The following is a 17480-nucleotide window of genomic DNA, read 5'->3' on the forward strand; positions in this document are numbered from 1 at the left end:
CAACATCGTAAGCCATTCCCAAAAGGAAAAGCATGGAGAGCACAGAGACCATTGGAGTTGATCCATTCTGATATATGTGGTCCCATTAATCCAGTATCCAATGGCAAAAACAAATATTTTATTTCAGTTATTGATGATTTTTGTCGGAAAACTTGGGTCTATTTTTTGCAGGAGAAATCTGAAGCTTTTGAAGCATTTAAAAGTTTCAAAGCTCATGTGGAAAATGAAGTTGGGAGAGACATTAAAACTCTCCGTATTAATCGCGGTGGAGAATACATGTCACAAGAATTTACAAATTTTTGTGATACTCATGGTATCCGAAGGCAATTGATGACAGCCGACACACTGCAGCAAAATGGTGTATCGGAGAGGAAGAACCAAACTATGCTGAACATGGTGCGAAGCATGTTGACAAACGGGAGAATTTCGAAAAGTTTTTGGCCAGAAGAAGTGAATTAGAGCATCCATATTCTGAATCAGAGTCCTACATTAGCTGTTCAAAACATGACACTAGAGGAAGCTTGGAGTGAACGGAAGCCAGCCATTGATCACTTCAAAATCTTTGGGTGCATTGCATATGCACACATTCCAGATGAGAAAAGAAAGAAGCTTAATGACAAAGGCAAAAAATGTGTCTTTCTTAGGGTCAATGACCAATCGAAAGCTTACAAGTTGTTCAATCCTATCACAAAGAAGATAGTCACCAGCCGAGATGTTGTTTTTTATGAGGAGAACATGTGGAATTGGACTAAAAAAGGCACAGGATAGCAACAAATACTTGTGAGCTTCGATGAAAAAGAGGCAGAAAAAGCAATTGATGAGCAGCAAGCGCAACCAACAAATTCGCCAGGTCCAAGAACAAGAAAGAGACCAGCCTGGATGAACAACTATGTAAGTGGTGATGAACTTTCTTATGATGATCCACTTGTTCACTGCGCTTTATTTGTAGACAGTACTCCTCTAACATTCCAAGAAGCAATCAAAGAAACAAAGTGGCAAAAAGCTTTGAAAGAGGAGATCACATCCATTGAAAAGAACAATACCTGGGAGCTGACAAATCTTCCCAAAGGGCAAAAATTCATTAGTGTCAAATGGGTTTATAAAACAAAGCTAAAGAAAGATGGCGACAGTAACAAGTATAAAGCACAGCTCATTGCAAAGGGGTACCAGCAAGAATTTAGTGTTGATTACAAAGAGGTGTTTGCTCCAATTGTGAGGCTAGATACTATTCGATTAGTGTTATCCATTGCTGCTCAGAATTCTTGGCCTATCTATCAATTGGATGTGAAGTCAGCATTTTTACATGGCGAATTGGAGGGAGAGGTGTACTTTGATCAACCTCCTGGATATGTGAAACAAGGTCATGAGAATCAGGTATACAGGCCAAAGAAAGCTCTATACGGACTGAAACAAGCACCGAGAGCTTGGTACAGTCGTATAGATGCTTGCCTTGCCAAAGAAGGTTTTCTTAAATGTCCTTATGAGCACACACTATACTAAACTTGGAGATGAAGGTGAGATACTTGTTGTGTGCTTATATGTTGATGACCTTATCTATACTGGTAATGATAGAGCCTTATTTGATGATTTTAAGTAATCAATGATGAATGAATTCGAAATGACAGATTTGGGGTTGATGCACTATTTCCTTGGTATCGAAGTAGTGCAATCGTCTGCCGGTGTCTTTATTTCACAACAAAAATATGTTCTGGAGATCTTGGACAGGTTCAAAATGAAGAATTGCAATTCAGTTTCCATCCTAGCTGAACATGGTTTAAAGCTCACAAAGAATGCGTCAGGGAAGAAGGTGGATACTACTCTTTATAAGCAAATTGTTGGGCATCTTATGTATTTGACTTCAACAATGCCAGATATCATGCATGCTGTCGGTTTAATCAATCGATACATGGAGAACCCAACTGAAGTTCATTTCTTAACTGCAAAGAGAATTTCTCGCTATAATTGAAAGGTACTGCAGAGTTTGAAATTTTGTATCAAAATTGTGGAAGGTTTTCAGATAGTGATTATGCTAGAGATCTTGATGATAAAAAGAGTACATCCGGATTGGTGTTCATGATGAGTTCTGGAGCTATCTCGTGGTCATCTGAGAAGCAACAGATAGTGACTTTGTCGACTACTGAAGCTGAGTTTATTGATGCATCATCAAGCTCCTGTCAAGCTATTTGGTTACGACGGTTACTTATCGTTCTACACAGTCAGCAGCAAGGTCCCACTTTAATATATTGTGATAATGTTTCTGCCATAAAGCTTTCAAAAAATCCAGTTCTACATGGGAGGAGCAAGCATATTGATGTGAGGTACCATTTCTTGCGTGATTTATGTAAGGATGATGTTATCGATTTGGTATATTGTAAGAGTGAGAATCAAATTGCAAACATAATGACTAAGCCCCTCAAGCCTGCTGTGTTTTTAAAGCTTCTAGATATGCTTGGTGTCTGTTCAAAGAAAGAAGCAGTTTGTGATAGTGCTAATGAAGAAGAAATGAGCTATTGAAGTTGTTTTAAATTGATGTCTTTAAGACATTCAATTTAAGGGAGAGTGTTAAAGTTTTGTTTGGATAAATGTTGAATAAGTCTTAATTGTCCTATTCTATAGAAAGTCTATTGAAATGGGTTAGTGTATCTCATTTCTTTAGGAGTAGTCCAATCATGGAATTAGTTAGTTCCTATTTCTCTGATTAGTTTGTTTACGACTTGTCTATTTAAGATGTAATCAAATCTTTAAATTAATGAATTGAATTCCTCCTTCAAAATATTCATTTGTCTCTTTAAACTTTTTACACTGTCGAGTCATTCAAACCGTTGATACATACCATGTGCCTCACCATGGATGGCCCATTCGCCAAAAATCACCCAGATTGTTCTTTTTGCATAAATGATCAGTCGCTCAGTATCCAAACCGTTGATAAGACGTTCCTCACCATGGATGGCCCGTTCACCAGGTATTACCCAGATTGGACAAATCCCAGCCATTCAATGGTGGCCAAGAAATAGTCAACTTGACAATCTATTGAGAAAACACTCCGTTCCATCACTTGGGGCCATCTACATTGAACCCATCATATAAACGGTGTGGATCATTGCACAATACCCTCAAGTTTGGCGGGTCCGTCATCATGCGAAGATTAAAAAAACACTGGATTGGTTGTCGTTTTCCTTCACCACTTTTAAACGGCGCGCGGATTAGGCGTCGGTGTTTCCCATGTTACAGCGAAATCGGGTTGCCTACTGAGTTGCTCTTATCGTACCGAGTAAACTCTGTTGGGCCCACCGTGAATGTACATGGTTAATCCACACCGTCCATCCGTTTTTCCTGCTCATTTTAGTGGTTGAGACCAAAATTAAAGAACATACAAACCTCAACTGGACCATACCACTAGAAACAGTTGAAATAATGATTTCCACTGTTGAAACCTTCTTTAGGATCCATTGTGATGTTTATTTGTCATCCATCTTGTTCATGAGATCAAAAATACATGGACGAAGTAAATCAAAAATATCAGCTTGATCCAAAACTTCTGAAACCCCCAGTAATTTTCAACCGTCGGTGTTCAATTCACATTGTTTCCTATGGTGTGGTCAACTTGAGCTTTTAATATAATTGATTTTTTTTCCTCCAGATCTAAAATTTTCTGTGAAAATAGATGGACGGAAGGGATAAAATACATAAACTACTGTGGGCCCCACAGAATTTACTTAGTACTATTAGCGTACTGAGTTGCTCGGTACGCAATCCGCTTCTGGTAAAAGCTTAAGTGTGTGTTACCCTTACCGTAGGGCCCACATTGATCATATTTTATATATCCACTATGTCTATCTATTTTAACAGCCCATTTTAGTACACGGTCCCAAAAATTAAGCATATCCAAGTCTCAGGTGGACCACACCACAAGAAAAGTAAGGATTGAACGCTCACTAATAAAAACTTCCCAAGGCCCACTGTAAGCAGATCCGTAATGTTTATTTGCCATCCAACCCATTGATGAGGCCAAGGAAACTAGATGAAGGGAAAAGCATAAAGATTAGCTTGATCCAAAACTTACATGAGCTAAAAAAAGCTTTTAACGGTCATTCACCACCTTTTCCATATAGTTTAGGTATAACATCCTTAGATGAGCTGAAAAAACTGATATGAAACAAATTCATCAAGGTGGGCCACAAGGTAATGGTAACACCCACTGAGCTCTTACCCGGGTAAGAGATAATCTGCTCACCTTTCTAGGGGCTTAGTTTTATTACACGTGTCAAACATGGAAAATAATAATCCAAAACAATGATCAGGTGGGCCAATGAATGTTCTTAAACCCAAACTTCACCCGGCTAATCCAAGCCAAACCATTGGATTGCGAGATCTAAGATGGACGGTAAAAAATAAAAAAAATTCTTTTTTTTAAAAGCTTAAATAAAATGCATACAATTTCCAAATTGGAGTAGTCTGCCGAGCATGACCCATCCAATGCATACAACCAACATGAATAACGGTTCAGATCTTCCATACATTTACACACAAAACAGGCAAAAGGCATAGATCACGTACGTATGTATATGCATGCATGCATGTATATAATGCATTTCTACGTTAGAAAGATGGTGCAACAAAGCTGTAATCCCATATGAAACAAAGCTGTAATCCCATATTCATATACAAGGAAAATTGGAATGTTTTTTCTACTAACATTCTATCACCCTCTCTCTACTATTTTCTTCTTTTATGGAATCCTTGTCTGATTACAACTCTCTCCCACTCCACCTCTCTCATTCATTCCATAAAGCAAACATAGGAAGCTGATGCACCACAGGCATGGGTCGGGCCGCTGGCATCCAATTCCCATTCCCGCCATCGCTGCTCCCGCTATCATTACCACCCTTACCATTCTCATACTTCAATCCAGGCGGTGGGAAGAAGATCGACTGTGTGAAATCTCCTCCGCCGCTACCATTGTTATATCCATGACCATCATAGAACGCCGACGTCATTGCCAATTTCCGTCCATTGTTGTCATTTTGGTGGATAGCTGACGATTGTTTTGGGCTGTCCTGGTCTGATGAGGACACTAGCTGACCTGACTCGTTCATCATTGGATTTGATGAACTGGGTTTGTAGTGTTGTTGCTGATCGTTGTTCCATGTTATGTTCTGCATTTCTTCAGTGGTGCTGGCTGTTATTGCAAGTGGGGCCTGAGGGCACAGGGAGGGATGATCCTGGTCGTCTGATGTGGCAGCAGAGGAAGAATCCTTTGGAGATCGCTTCGCTAGATCGCTGGCGATGAGGGTTGTGCTTGAGCATATGCGCTTCACGTCGTACTTGCTAATGTCGAAGTTGGTCACTGCACTGATGCCTCGGAATTTGATGGCTGCAATGTCGTAGGCTTCAGCTGCCTCTTCTTGGGTGCCTGATCATATGACATGATGATAGTCCTACTTAATTAGGAGGGTTGGATGATATGAGCCAGAATGGAAAAATCATAATTCAATCTGGTGCATGTATTGATGTGGGCCCCACTTCTTGTAATTTGATCAGTAAGGAATCATCACATGCATATATTGATGTGGGCCCCACTTCTTGTAATTTGATCAGGAAGGAATCATCACATACTTGGGTGCCTGATTATATGACATGATAGTCCTACTTAGGGTTGGATGATATGCAACAGGATGGAAAAACAATAATTCAATCTGGTGCATATATTGATGTGGGCCCCACTTCTTCTAATTTGATCAGTAAAGAATCATCACATACTTGGTTGCCTGATTAATATGACATGATGGTCCTACTTAGGGTTAGGATCATATGCAACAGAGTGGAAAAACCATAATTCAATCTGGTGCATATATTGATGTGGGTCCTACTTCTTCTAATTTGATCAGTAAAGAATCATCACATACTTGGGTGCCTGATCATATGACATGATGGTCCTACTTGGGGTTGGATGATATGTGCTGGAATGGAAAAACCATAATTCAATCTTAGTGCATATATTGATGTGGGCCCCACTTCTTGTAATTTGATCAGTAAGGAATCATCACATACTAGTTCGAATGCATGGCATTTGCCACATGCTCATGGTGTGTGGGGCCTATCCTGATGTGTGTGTGTCATCCAACCGTCCATTAGAAAGTTCCAGGGGTCCAACTGCATCATGAGGTGCCCCCACCACACCAAAACTCTAGCCACTACAAGTTAAATGGATTAGGTTTTAGGCTCCCAGCCGTGTATTCCACTTTTAGTTTTTGACAGAGATGATTCTTGGGATGTAAGATGATGAATGAACAGTTTGGATTCCACACAGATCATGGGTGGGTCTAATTCCAGCTCAAACGCATGGTAATTACCATACGGTTGCATGTGATCATTCCACTCAATGAATGAGCATGTGCGCCAGATGAAATGCAAGTACACCAGAGCCCTGCAAAAGGGTAGGACACATCTTAAATACCCCCCATTCGAAGAAAATCCTTCTGGCAGGCTACACAATCAAAAACAACTGCCAGCCGTTGGTATGACTCAATCCATGAGTGGTCCACCTAATACTGGATTTGTCCGATTTCGTACAAGGTTATCATTCAAGGCAAGGTCCACCTTTTGCTCGGCTCGGATGTTCTGAAAACAGCAAGTTGACAGGAAAAAGCATTGCATATGAACTTCCACATATAATCCGTGAGTGTAGATAGTGGACCCACCAACAATAACAAAACCCACCTCAGAACAAGGTGGATCACATGAATGATGCATTTAGATGATCAGAGTCACTTAAGATGTAGGTCCAATCATGAATGGGCCAGGAAAGATATATGACTTGCTGCAAACAATCCTAACCATTGGATCTACGGACAGAAAAAAACCATTGGATGGTCAACGGTTTACATTCAGCTGGGGCCAATGGCATACCTGTGGTGGGCCACTGATTCAAACGGGATTTGAAAGTACAAAGAGAAATGGAATGAATGAAATTATATATTTTGAAGCAAGAACTTACTGAATGTTCCCAAGTACAAGTCCTTGTTGCCTGCAACCCTTCCTATTCTCGCTTGCCATCTTCCATGTTGATGATGCCTGTCAGCAGAACCCAGATGAGAGAGAAGTGAATTATTAGAGGGGTTATCCGCGCTCCGCTGGAGTACAGAACATCATATACACTCAAAACTTTGTTCATACATGGGACATGCTTTGTATCTCAATCAGAATCGTCCAAACTATGGAGCCACATTGGATGGAGACCAACCCAGGTGTCCCGAGCATCCAAACTCAACGGATGATCATAACCATCTGTTAGGCGAGCACGCAATGACTTATTCAAGAGAAGAAAGAGGGTCCGATTCAGCTAGCAAATCTCCATCAATTCAATGGTTATGATCATCCATATAATTTTCAATGTTTGGAAGGTTTGATTGAGTTGCATGATTACACCATAATCAATGGACAATACTAACCATCCATCTGGTCACTATCAAATGCAAGTAATAGGGAGAAAACATTAGAGCTCAGCTGGCAAATATAGATTTAGATGGTAAAAAATATCCAACTATCTGAACACTGGGACCCATGATTTGGACGGTTTGATTGAATCAAGAAAATGCCACGTGTACATCTAGAGTTCATCCTCTTTAATGGGTCTAATCCATGATAGCTTTGAATGCTACATTTCTGGTATTATCGTAAGCGATAATGAAAGACTGAAAAGCAGGAGAGAGAGAGAGAGAGAGAGAGAGAGAGCTTTAATAATAAAGTGGGTTTTTGCCAGGACCTAGTCACCCCTCTGTAGACAGATGCACCTCTTGAAAAACCACTGCTTTTCCTGAGAGAAAAAAAAGGGCTAATGCCATCAGACTTCAATATGAAAATCAAAAGGGAAGTGACATTTCACCCATATGTTTTGATGTATAAAACACAACCCCTTTTCTTCTCTTTGTACTGATCATAGGATTCTAGTATTAGAATAGGAGGTGCGCTCCAGTGGTACCAGTACCAGTGTAAGTGTGACCCAGATGATGAATTCAAGACATCTAAATCCATACATTAGATGAGTCACCTTACATTGCTCCCAGGGACCAAAATTCAACTGAAAAGGAAAGTTGAGTGGCCCACAGTACATGCAATAAGTTGAGAGGGGACCCTCAGCCCTTGATTTACATGGGTCCCATCTTGTTGTGTACACAGAATCAAGGCATCCAAACCATACATCTAGTGTGTGGGTGGGGCTCACATCTAGAGTGCACCCCTTAGAATAGTATATTATCTAAATATCAAAAGCGGAGAAAAGGGGAGCGTCTGCATCAAATAAAGAGGGGTGTAAATGTTAGTTTCCTATCATAAATCAAAACCCAGATTGAGTTTTGTTTTAATTAATGACCTTCTTAAGTTGGCTACAAATTCTTGTCTTGTCATGTTCTTCATCTCAGCAAGCTCCTTCTCATATGTGCTCAGCTGAGTAACAAAGCAAGTGATAAAATGTTAAAGAAAAACAGAAAAAATGCACTTCTATATCTTCTTGGAAATAGATTTTTACACCCATAATTATGTGAATCCCATACACCCACTTTTCCTATTACAGGTGAACAAATTTCAACAGAGGATATATTGCTGTTCTAATGAGGGGTGTGTGTGTGTGATGTCACATGTACAACTATCCCAAGCATCCTAATTGTGAGCGTTTTTGTGGATAGAACGTATCTATAAAAATTCCACTGATCAAGCTGTCCTAAGTATCTAATTAATGGCTGCTGAAAACGATGTTTAAAAGTAAACTTGGCAAGTGGTCCAATTTTAAAGGGAGAATCCGAACGTTTGTATTTATCTTTTCAGCGCAAATTTCGTTCAAGGTCGTACACAGCTGGCTGCATAAGAAATTTGGAAAATCTAGTTGCAGTTGAAGTACCAATTTAAGGGTTGCCACTTGTAAAAGTTGGGACTTCACTTCCATACAACCACTTTGCTTATTTTGTTGCCTAATGTCTCATATTTGTTTGTAATGGAGTCTGTCGATGACATCAACAGATCACTCGATTTCATCGAGCAGATGCTCATGCTCGATTCCATCGAAAAAATCCCTGTTGATTGTTGGATAGTTTGGGGGTCGCTACTCGATAGTGTCGAGGGTTCTTCTGGTTTTTGATGTCTGTTGATGCCATCAAAGGCATGGGCGGAATTGTGAAAGTGTGCGACTTGTTTCCTATTTCGGTTGCGGTAGTATATACACTAAGTGTAATCGGAATTAAGGAATGCATTAGGGTTTTCTAAATGTTCTCGAGGGTTTGAGAGGAATTTTAAAGGGAAAATGTTTCGGCTTTTATTATTGGAGCTTTGATCGGTAAGGTTTTCATCTCTTGTAACTTCGTTTTTATAGTGAATTATCGCTTTACGCTGTGGTTTTTTTTTTTCCGAAAGGGTTTTTTCGCGTAAATTTGGATCGCCTTCTTGTTAAACTTATTTGTGCAATTGTAATTATCTTATTTGATTCCTCTCTGTGTGCTTTTGCGAGTCCCAGCATATTTTCCCTACTTAGAAACCATAGATTCCATGCCGAACAACAGATAAAAATTTTCCTTTGATGCGATAATTTTTCTTATTTGGATAAGAAAAGGATGAGTGGATTTCACCAAGCAATCATTACAATTTTTTTTTCATTTTTATTCTTGATGTAAGAAAATAAGTATTTTAAGGGAAATACGAGATTTCCACTTGCTACCAGTATGCATTTATGGATGGTCTTCTATGTTAGAAGTGTGTTGTTAATGCTAGTGTTATGTTAGAGTGAGGAGCATTATGCATTAGGTGATCCTACAAACTTTAATTTCGTTTTCAGATATTTTATTATTATAAATAAGAAATGGGAGTGGAGAAACAAACTTACTAATTAAACCTAATTATGTTTTCATATTATTAGAGTTAGGTTTACAAAACCCTAGCCCCTTGTTTTCATATTAAAACATGTTGGAAAATATATTGGAAAAATCAAAAAAATAAAAATTATTTATTTTTAGCATAAGGTTGAATCACGTATAATAAATTATGTTGTCCTTAAAGCTTGATTTACCCCTTATCAATTCACCCCCTTAGGTTTATAAAACCTTAATCCACGCCCCCTTTCTCTTTCTTCTCAGGTCATTGACACCATCGTGCAGCACCCCCTCCGTTGTCGCAACCCTCCGCCCCCATCATCAGCCACCTGAAACCCAATCTTAACAGCAACCATCATTGTGCAGCACCCCTCCATCGTCACAACCTCCGCCGTCACAACCCTCCGCCCCCATCATCAGCCACCTGAAACCCAATCTTAACGGCAACCATCATTGTGCAGCACCCCTCCATCATTTCAACCTCCGCCCCCACCCGCGCCGATGCCCCAAAACCCAGTTAACAAAATGGTGGTGACCATTCAACCATAAACCCTGGAACAGTTGCACCATAACCATCATTGTGCAGCACCCCTCCATCGTTTCAACCTCCGCCCCCACCCACGCCGATGCCCCAAAACCCAGTTAACAAAATGGTGGTGACCATTCAACCATAAACCCTGGAAAAGTTGCACCATAACCCTGGCCTTCTAAATCACCGACCCAACTATGGATGGCCCATGTTCTAAAAATTACACTAGGACAATAAGACCATCAATCTTGAATATATGCTCTCCATCCAACCATCATTTTGGACGGTCTAGACAACGGTACACGTATAAATATATTAGGGATGACCCACCATCACCTCTCTCCTGTTTTTTCAAAACTATCGTACAACAAATGTACCAAAAATTACAAGGTACCACAGGAACATGTCTGCATGGGGTGCATATATAAAATAAAATAAAATAAAATAAAATGAGGGGTGTATATTTACATACCGGGAAATTTATATGAGTTGTGGGGCCCCAGTACTTGAGTGCAGCTAAATCATACGCCCGAGCAGCCTTTTCTTCCTTATCGTATCCCCCTGAGCATTAAAAATATATTAAAAGAATATATATATAGCACACCATCCAACATTCTAAAGTTGCCTTTTGCACCATCACACTTAAATTAGATTATTTGATTATTCTCAGACACATCTACTGTAATCTATCATTTCATGCAAAAAGATGTAAAAAGTAACTAGCATTTTCCACTTACCAAGATAAACTGTCCACTTGCAAGTTGTAGTCACGAGAGTGGGCCCCACAGGTACATGAAATTCAAGCCGTTAGTAGATTAGCCCAAGAGCAAAGATACCCATGTCTTGTATCTTTAAAAAGAGAGACATAGAGATCACTGTAAGTTATAGTGCTACTAGTTGATGGGGATTACATGGACACCCCAATAATTTGATCGGGACCATTCATTAGGTCCAAACCATGATTATAAAGATCTGATCAATAGTTTATAAGATGAATGGTCGAGATTATTTAATGAAAAATAGGTTCGTTCAAGGAATTCGAACCATCCGTTTGATGGGTCCCATCATGGATAAGATTGATTCTCAAGAACAGCTTCAATCAGATAATGGACCGTCCAGATTAACTGATTGGATCTTATCCACATATATATGTGCGGTTACTAGCACTAGAGCTTGCAGTAATCACTGGATTATTTCTCTTAAAAACTATAATAATAAAATAAATAAAGGGATCCACTATTTACATTTTACACCCACTTTTATTCATAAATACACCCTTTCTTTCTACTATTTGGTAGTACAAGTAGTGAAACTTGTATTAATTGTACTACCCCAAAAGTAATTACCCAGGGGTGAATCTATCAATAAGGGGGGGTGTAAATATCAATTACCTTGCCTTCCTTTCCTTGTTTGTCCTTCCTTCCTACAGCTGTTGTCCCATAGATGGGCTTCATATCTTCCTGTCCATCTATGCCTGTTGAAACACATGAAACGAAGGTACACCATAAATCCATATACATAAATAGTACAAGTTATCTGGACATGCACATGCACATATATACGTATGCATACATCATCAAATTCAAAAAGAGATTCATTGGACGGTTAGGATCACTCAATCAGTGTAAAAGAAGGGACCCATCAAGGTTGGAGGTATTACGTACATAGGCTGCCAGTGCAGAGTCCATGAGAAAATGAGATATGCGTACTACTACATTGCACCTGTATACGTGTGCATTACTTGGTCCAAAAGGATAATGATAAACGGTTTGGATCACTCGACACGTGCAACTTTTCGGGTGTTTCAAGTGCATCTGCACTTGCACGCGCAAACCCCCAAAAGGGCCAACTTGGCACACGTGTGCAAGATCAAGGTTGTTCATCATGTGGGCCCCAACAACAAGCCCTGCCCAAAAAAATGCCTAGCTAGTGACCTAACTCTGTGGGGCTCACCGTGATATATGTATTTTATCCACGCCGTCCATACGCTTCGCCAGCTTATTTTAGGGCAGAAGCCCAAAATGAGGCCAGATCCAATGTTTCAAGCGAACACACCACGAGAAATTGAACGGCTGGTGTTGAAAACTTCAGGGGGGGCCCACAGAAGTCTTGGACCAAGCTGTTATTTGTGGTTTCCCTTCATCCAGGTCTGTCTGACCTTATGAACAGGTTGGATGGCAAATAAATATCATGGTCGGCCCTGGGACGGTTTCAACGGGTGGGAATCATCATCCCCACCGTTCGCTGTGGTGTGACCCACTTGACCTCTAGATCTTCCTCATTTTTCAGTTCATGTCCAGAAATGAACGATTTTCAGTTCACGACCTGAAATGAGTCTACCAGAACGGATGGACGGAGGGGATAAAACACATACATCGAGGTGGGCCCCACAGAATCGGGTCTATATCCCCTGGTGACCTCACCAGGCAATCCGCGTCCCGAGTCTGCTATCAGCTGCGCCCACAAAAGTTTACCAAAAACAGTAAGGTTTATAAGGATAGAGTGGGGCCCACATTCAATGCGCGTATGTGGTCCACCTGATGAGCAGACCTGCCTATTTTCTAGCCGACGTCACTGTAACATGGCCCCCACTGCGATTGTTGACTTAGGTTACGCCGCTGCACGTGGCATTCCTCGCGGGCGATTATGGCTCGTAAACAACAACAGTCCGCTTTCCTTGTGCCGCGACTAACATCATCAACATACATCGCGCACATAGGGCCCACATGAAGCGATGGTTCCACAATCAGAACCATCCATTGAAAAAATGACACGAAAAAGAAAATTTTCAATGGCTCGCATTCAACTCCACAATCAATAGCCAAGATCATCATTTTAGCTTGATCGTTAGATCCAAGTGAATCCCAGACGAAGGGATGGTTCTGTGATCGGAACCGTTCATCATCAGGGCGGTTGCCTAGACAAGCCACGGTAAGAAAATCGAGGTGAAAGGAGAATTCTGACCATAGAAAATGGTACACTGAAAAGAATCACATTCAACTCCCACAATCAATGGCCAAGATCATCCTGATCACTAGATCAATTTGGGGCCCACAGCAAGCAATGGTTCCACGATCAGAGCCATCCATCTTCTGCGCGCTACCCAATAAAAGCACAGTTAGTAAGATGAGAGGAGATTTCTGACCATCGAAAATAGGACACCCATAACAAAATTTTCAACGATCAAATTCAAATTCTACAATCAATGGCCAAGATCATCCTCTTAGCCTGATCGTTAGATCCAAGCCATCCAATGCCACGCACCTTGTAACACCACGATACTGAGAAGTCCGTTGCCCGAATGTATCTATTGATTTCCTTGGAATCGGGTCTCTCCCGATGGATTTCCCGACGGGTCTTTTCCGATTCTCCGCCGCCATCGGCGACGGCACGACGCAAGCTATCCCAGCCGTCCCACCGCCTCCCTGTGGGCCCGGGCTCATCGACAGCGTCAATGACTGGAAATTACACTTATCAGCAACATCGCTGCCGGCCGGAGACTTATCGGCCGGGAACTGTCCCTGCCTCAACCACGACTTGAATCCTGCAATCGACGTGGCACCACCACCACCGTCGATCGGGACATGGTAGATGTTGTTCGGGTTTTGGAGATGAGCTGAGGGGATTAGTGGTTGGCTGCTCTCAGTGTAATTCTGATGGTGGGCCTGATGATGGAAGGCTGGGATTAAAGGAGATGAGGTTTGGATGTTGTAGTCATCTCTCTCAATTGGGGTGGTGTTGAAAGATGTTGGTGGAACATTGACATTGATTCTAGGGCTAGGGTTTTGATAGTAGGGTTGGTGGTTGAAGGAAGAGAGAGGTGGTTGGGTAGAGGTGTTATTGTGGGTATTGTCAGGGGTAGTATTGGAATATCCACCTAAGAAATCTTCCAGCTTGGGACCATCTGTGTCGGGATTCGTGCCAGAGGTTGCTGTGGTGGGGATGGAATGTTCATATCTCCAATCTGTGGAAAAACAAAGCATGCAAAAGGAGAAGAAACGAAGAGTGAGAAATGGGAATTGAAATATATAGCCACCACCTTTGGTAAACCCACACCTATATTTACTAGTTTTGATGGTGAATGAGGAGCATTGTATTATCAAAATAGAGAGAGAGGGGTGTGTCTATCAAAAGGGTGGGTGCAAATAGTCATAGCTAGCTGCTGCTTACTGAATTCTCATTCTAGTAAACAAAAATAAAAGAAGAAAGTAGAATCTTTTTCTCATTTCAATAAAAAATGCAAAACACTGAAGATAGAATCTAGAAAAACAGAGAGAGAGAGAGAGAGAGAGAGAGAGAGTGGAGAGATAGAGAGTGGAGAGATTCAAGACAGAGGACTTCATCATCCTATCTAAAAAGAACCCAAAAGAAGAAGATAGAAAAATCATTACAAGAAAGAAGAAAATCACATGAAAAAACAGTTCTTTCCTCAAATACCATTTGAAACCCAAAAGGTTTCTGTCTTCTTTTATTTTAAAATAATAATAATAAGGAAGGAAAGAAAAACTCCAAAGACCTAATGAATAAAGAATCTATCTCTTAAGCACAAACCTCCAGCAGTAGATCTTCTGAAAGCTTCCATCATACAAAGAGACCCATCAGACCTTAAAGGCATTCCAGACATATGAGAAAACCCTTCCTCCTCTCCTCCTCCTCCTCCATATCCTTCATAACAACCTCCTCCTCCTCCCCCCTCTTCTCCTTCTCTTCTCGACCCTCCATCACCAACCCCACCAATCTGCTGTCCCGACAGTGAAAATCCCAACCAACTACTCATTCTCATCCAAACACTCTCACCTTCCAAACAGCCCAAAACCCAAAAAACGAATACTCCTCTCTCTCTCTCTCTCTCTCTGCTCAAACTCCAAAGCTCCTTGGAGTTACGAAACAGAAACAGAAACTAGTATTATATCATTCATGAGAAGCGCCTGAAATCTGCTGCAGCTACTGCTGGGGGTATTTAGATGTAATAAAAATGAGATTCTCGTCTCTTTTCATTTGCAGTGTAATAGAGTGATACAGAGAGAGAGAGAGTTTTGGGTTTCGTTCCCCTGCGTTTTACCATTCGTATTCGTTCGTCTCATCTTCTTGCAGCTGCGACGAAACGTATGAATTATGATAATCTTTGATATTTTCTTTTCTTTTTTATAAAGAAGAAAAGGAGGAGAGATTTTCCTTCTTTTGCACCGTTGTTTCGACACCGCCTCGGGCGTACCATTTAAGATGGGAGACAGTCCTGCTCTGATCTGTCGAGCTGAATCATGAGGGACGTTTGTCGCCCCTCCCTGACACGTGGCAGCTTAGCGAGTGACTTGGACCGGACGCGGTTTGGCCGGTGAACCCAACTCCAGCACCAGCTAGCTTACTGGTCAAAGCTCCGTATGCCCCATCATAAGTATTTTATACAAGTCGTGCATCTTTTGTTTTTTCATTTTAAGGCATGAGCCGAAGATTGAGGCTGGTCCAGGTCTCAAGTGGACCACACCAAAAAAAAACAATATCAATGAACGTCGACCATTAAAAGCTTGGTAAAGCTCACCGTATTGTTTATTTACCATCAACCCCGTTGATAAGGTAACACAAACTTGGATGAGGGGAAAACACATATATCAACTTGATTCAAAAACTATATCAACTTGATTCAAAGTTTTTACAACCAATAAAAAGTTATCACAATGGGAAACTATTTGATTTTTCAATTTCAATTGTAAATAATTATAAATAAGTTATAATTATATAAACACATTATAAATTGTATGAGTGTGATGAGTTTTTTTTTTTTTTTTTTTAACACTATAATTATTATGAAAACGAGTGTTTTATAATAAGAAATTGTAATAATTACATTTTACTTTATTTCTCCTGTGTTATTGACTCATGATTTACTAGCCATCATTCATGTTTAAACAAACATATGAAAATAACAATGTGGGCTTATTTACCTTCCATTTAATATGAAATTGAAACTTTGAAAAATTAAACAAGCCCTAAGCAATCAATGCCCACTATTTTTTATTAGTGGTCTACTTAAGATTTAGATTCACTTCTTTTTTGGTTCATGCCTAGAGATAAGTGGGCAAAATGAATGGGACATGGTTTGGCTAAGGGCGTGTTTGGCTCGACGAGCTGGATGGAAATGGATGATATTATGTGGAATTTGATTCCGATTTCAATCCAGCAGTTTGTTTAGGACGGCTAATGTAACTTCAGCGCAGTGAGCCTCATAAACTCCATTGGCCGCCCAAGGGATTCCTGAAATCCCACGTTCAGGCCTTGCCCATCCCTCGATATAGTGTCGGATACGGGATGGGATAGGCAATCTTTAGTTCAGACACTATCTCATTATCACTCTAGATCCTTGCCCTGATGGAAGAGACGCCTCGAGATGTCAATCCAGGAGGTGTTTAAGGCCCACTGCTCAGAACTTCTGCATATATACTGGCAATAGGTGCGGTTCCAAACGAATGGTGTCCGATTCTTCCTCACAGGCGAGGAGAAAGTTCGATTTTTTTCCTCACGGGCGGCGAGTAGGTTAGAATCTCCGTCTTTGAAGGTAAGTTATCCACCCCTACCTCCGTGAGTGTTCGATTGTGCCGTAGCGTATTTGAAAATCTTAATCATCTATTCAAATGAGTTTTCCATTAGAATGTGTGCTTCACCTGAGACTGGATCTGCATCAGTTTCTTTGCTCATTTTCCATGATGATATGGAAAAATGGAAGATCTGTTGCTTGAAGATCCTAGATTTTGAAGATCCCTTACCTCACATGTATTCAATACATTTTTGGTTGAATACGAATGCCGTTTGGTTGGATTCCTTAACAACATCTGGCTGGGTGATGTCAAAACTCTGTTTACATCCTTATAATTTCTCTATTTTATCAACATCATCCACGGATTTTACCATTTCATTTGCAATTAACAAAGATCGGGAAAAGTCTAAACCAAAAATAGATTGGTTGATCCAAAACTTCTGTGCCCCATAAGAAGTTTTCAAACATAAGCATTTAATCCCCACTTTTTACTGTTGTATAGTCCACCTCAGCTTTGGACAGGCAGAGACCGTATGACAATACGGGTAGAGTGAGTGCTTAA

The 17480-nt window shown here is 40.7% G+C and overlaps 1 protein-coding gene across 2 annotated transcripts; it reads right to left on the reverse strand.

Moving 5' to 3' along the window:
* Positions 1-4634: 4634 nt before the first annotated feature.
* On the reverse strand, positions 4635-15565 carry LOC131251700 (AP2-like ethylene-responsive transcription factor AIL1). Of its 2 annotated transcripts, XM_058252594.1 has the most exons (9): positions 14938-15565; positions 13651-14350; positions 11778-11860; positions 11124-11132; positions 10859-10947; positions 8372-8445; positions 7766-7816; positions 6998-7074; positions 4635-5413 (listed from the first exon to the last, which is right to left on the reverse strand). In XM_058252594.1, the coding sequence occupies exons 1-9, from the start codon at positions 15167-15169 to the stop codon at positions 4776-4778; spliced, it is 1953 nt and encodes a 650-aa protein (XP_058108577.1). In that variant the 5' UTR covers positions 15170-15565; the 3' UTR covers positions 4635-4775. The 2 variants fall into 2 exon arrangements, with proteins under 2 accessions (XP_058108577.1, XP_058108578.1); XM_058252595.1 differs by lacking the exon at positions 11124-11132.
* Positions 15566-17480: the final 1915 nt, after the last annotated feature.

The sequence above is a fragment of the Magnolia sinica genome, chromosome 7 (genome assembly GCF_029962835.1).
Source record: "Magnolia sinica isolate HGM2019 chromosome 7, MsV1, whole genome shotgun sequence".
NCBI classification, from domain to species: domain Eukaryota; kingdom Viridiplantae; phylum Streptophyta; class Magnoliopsida; order Magnoliales; family Magnoliaceae; genus Magnolia; species Magnolia sinica.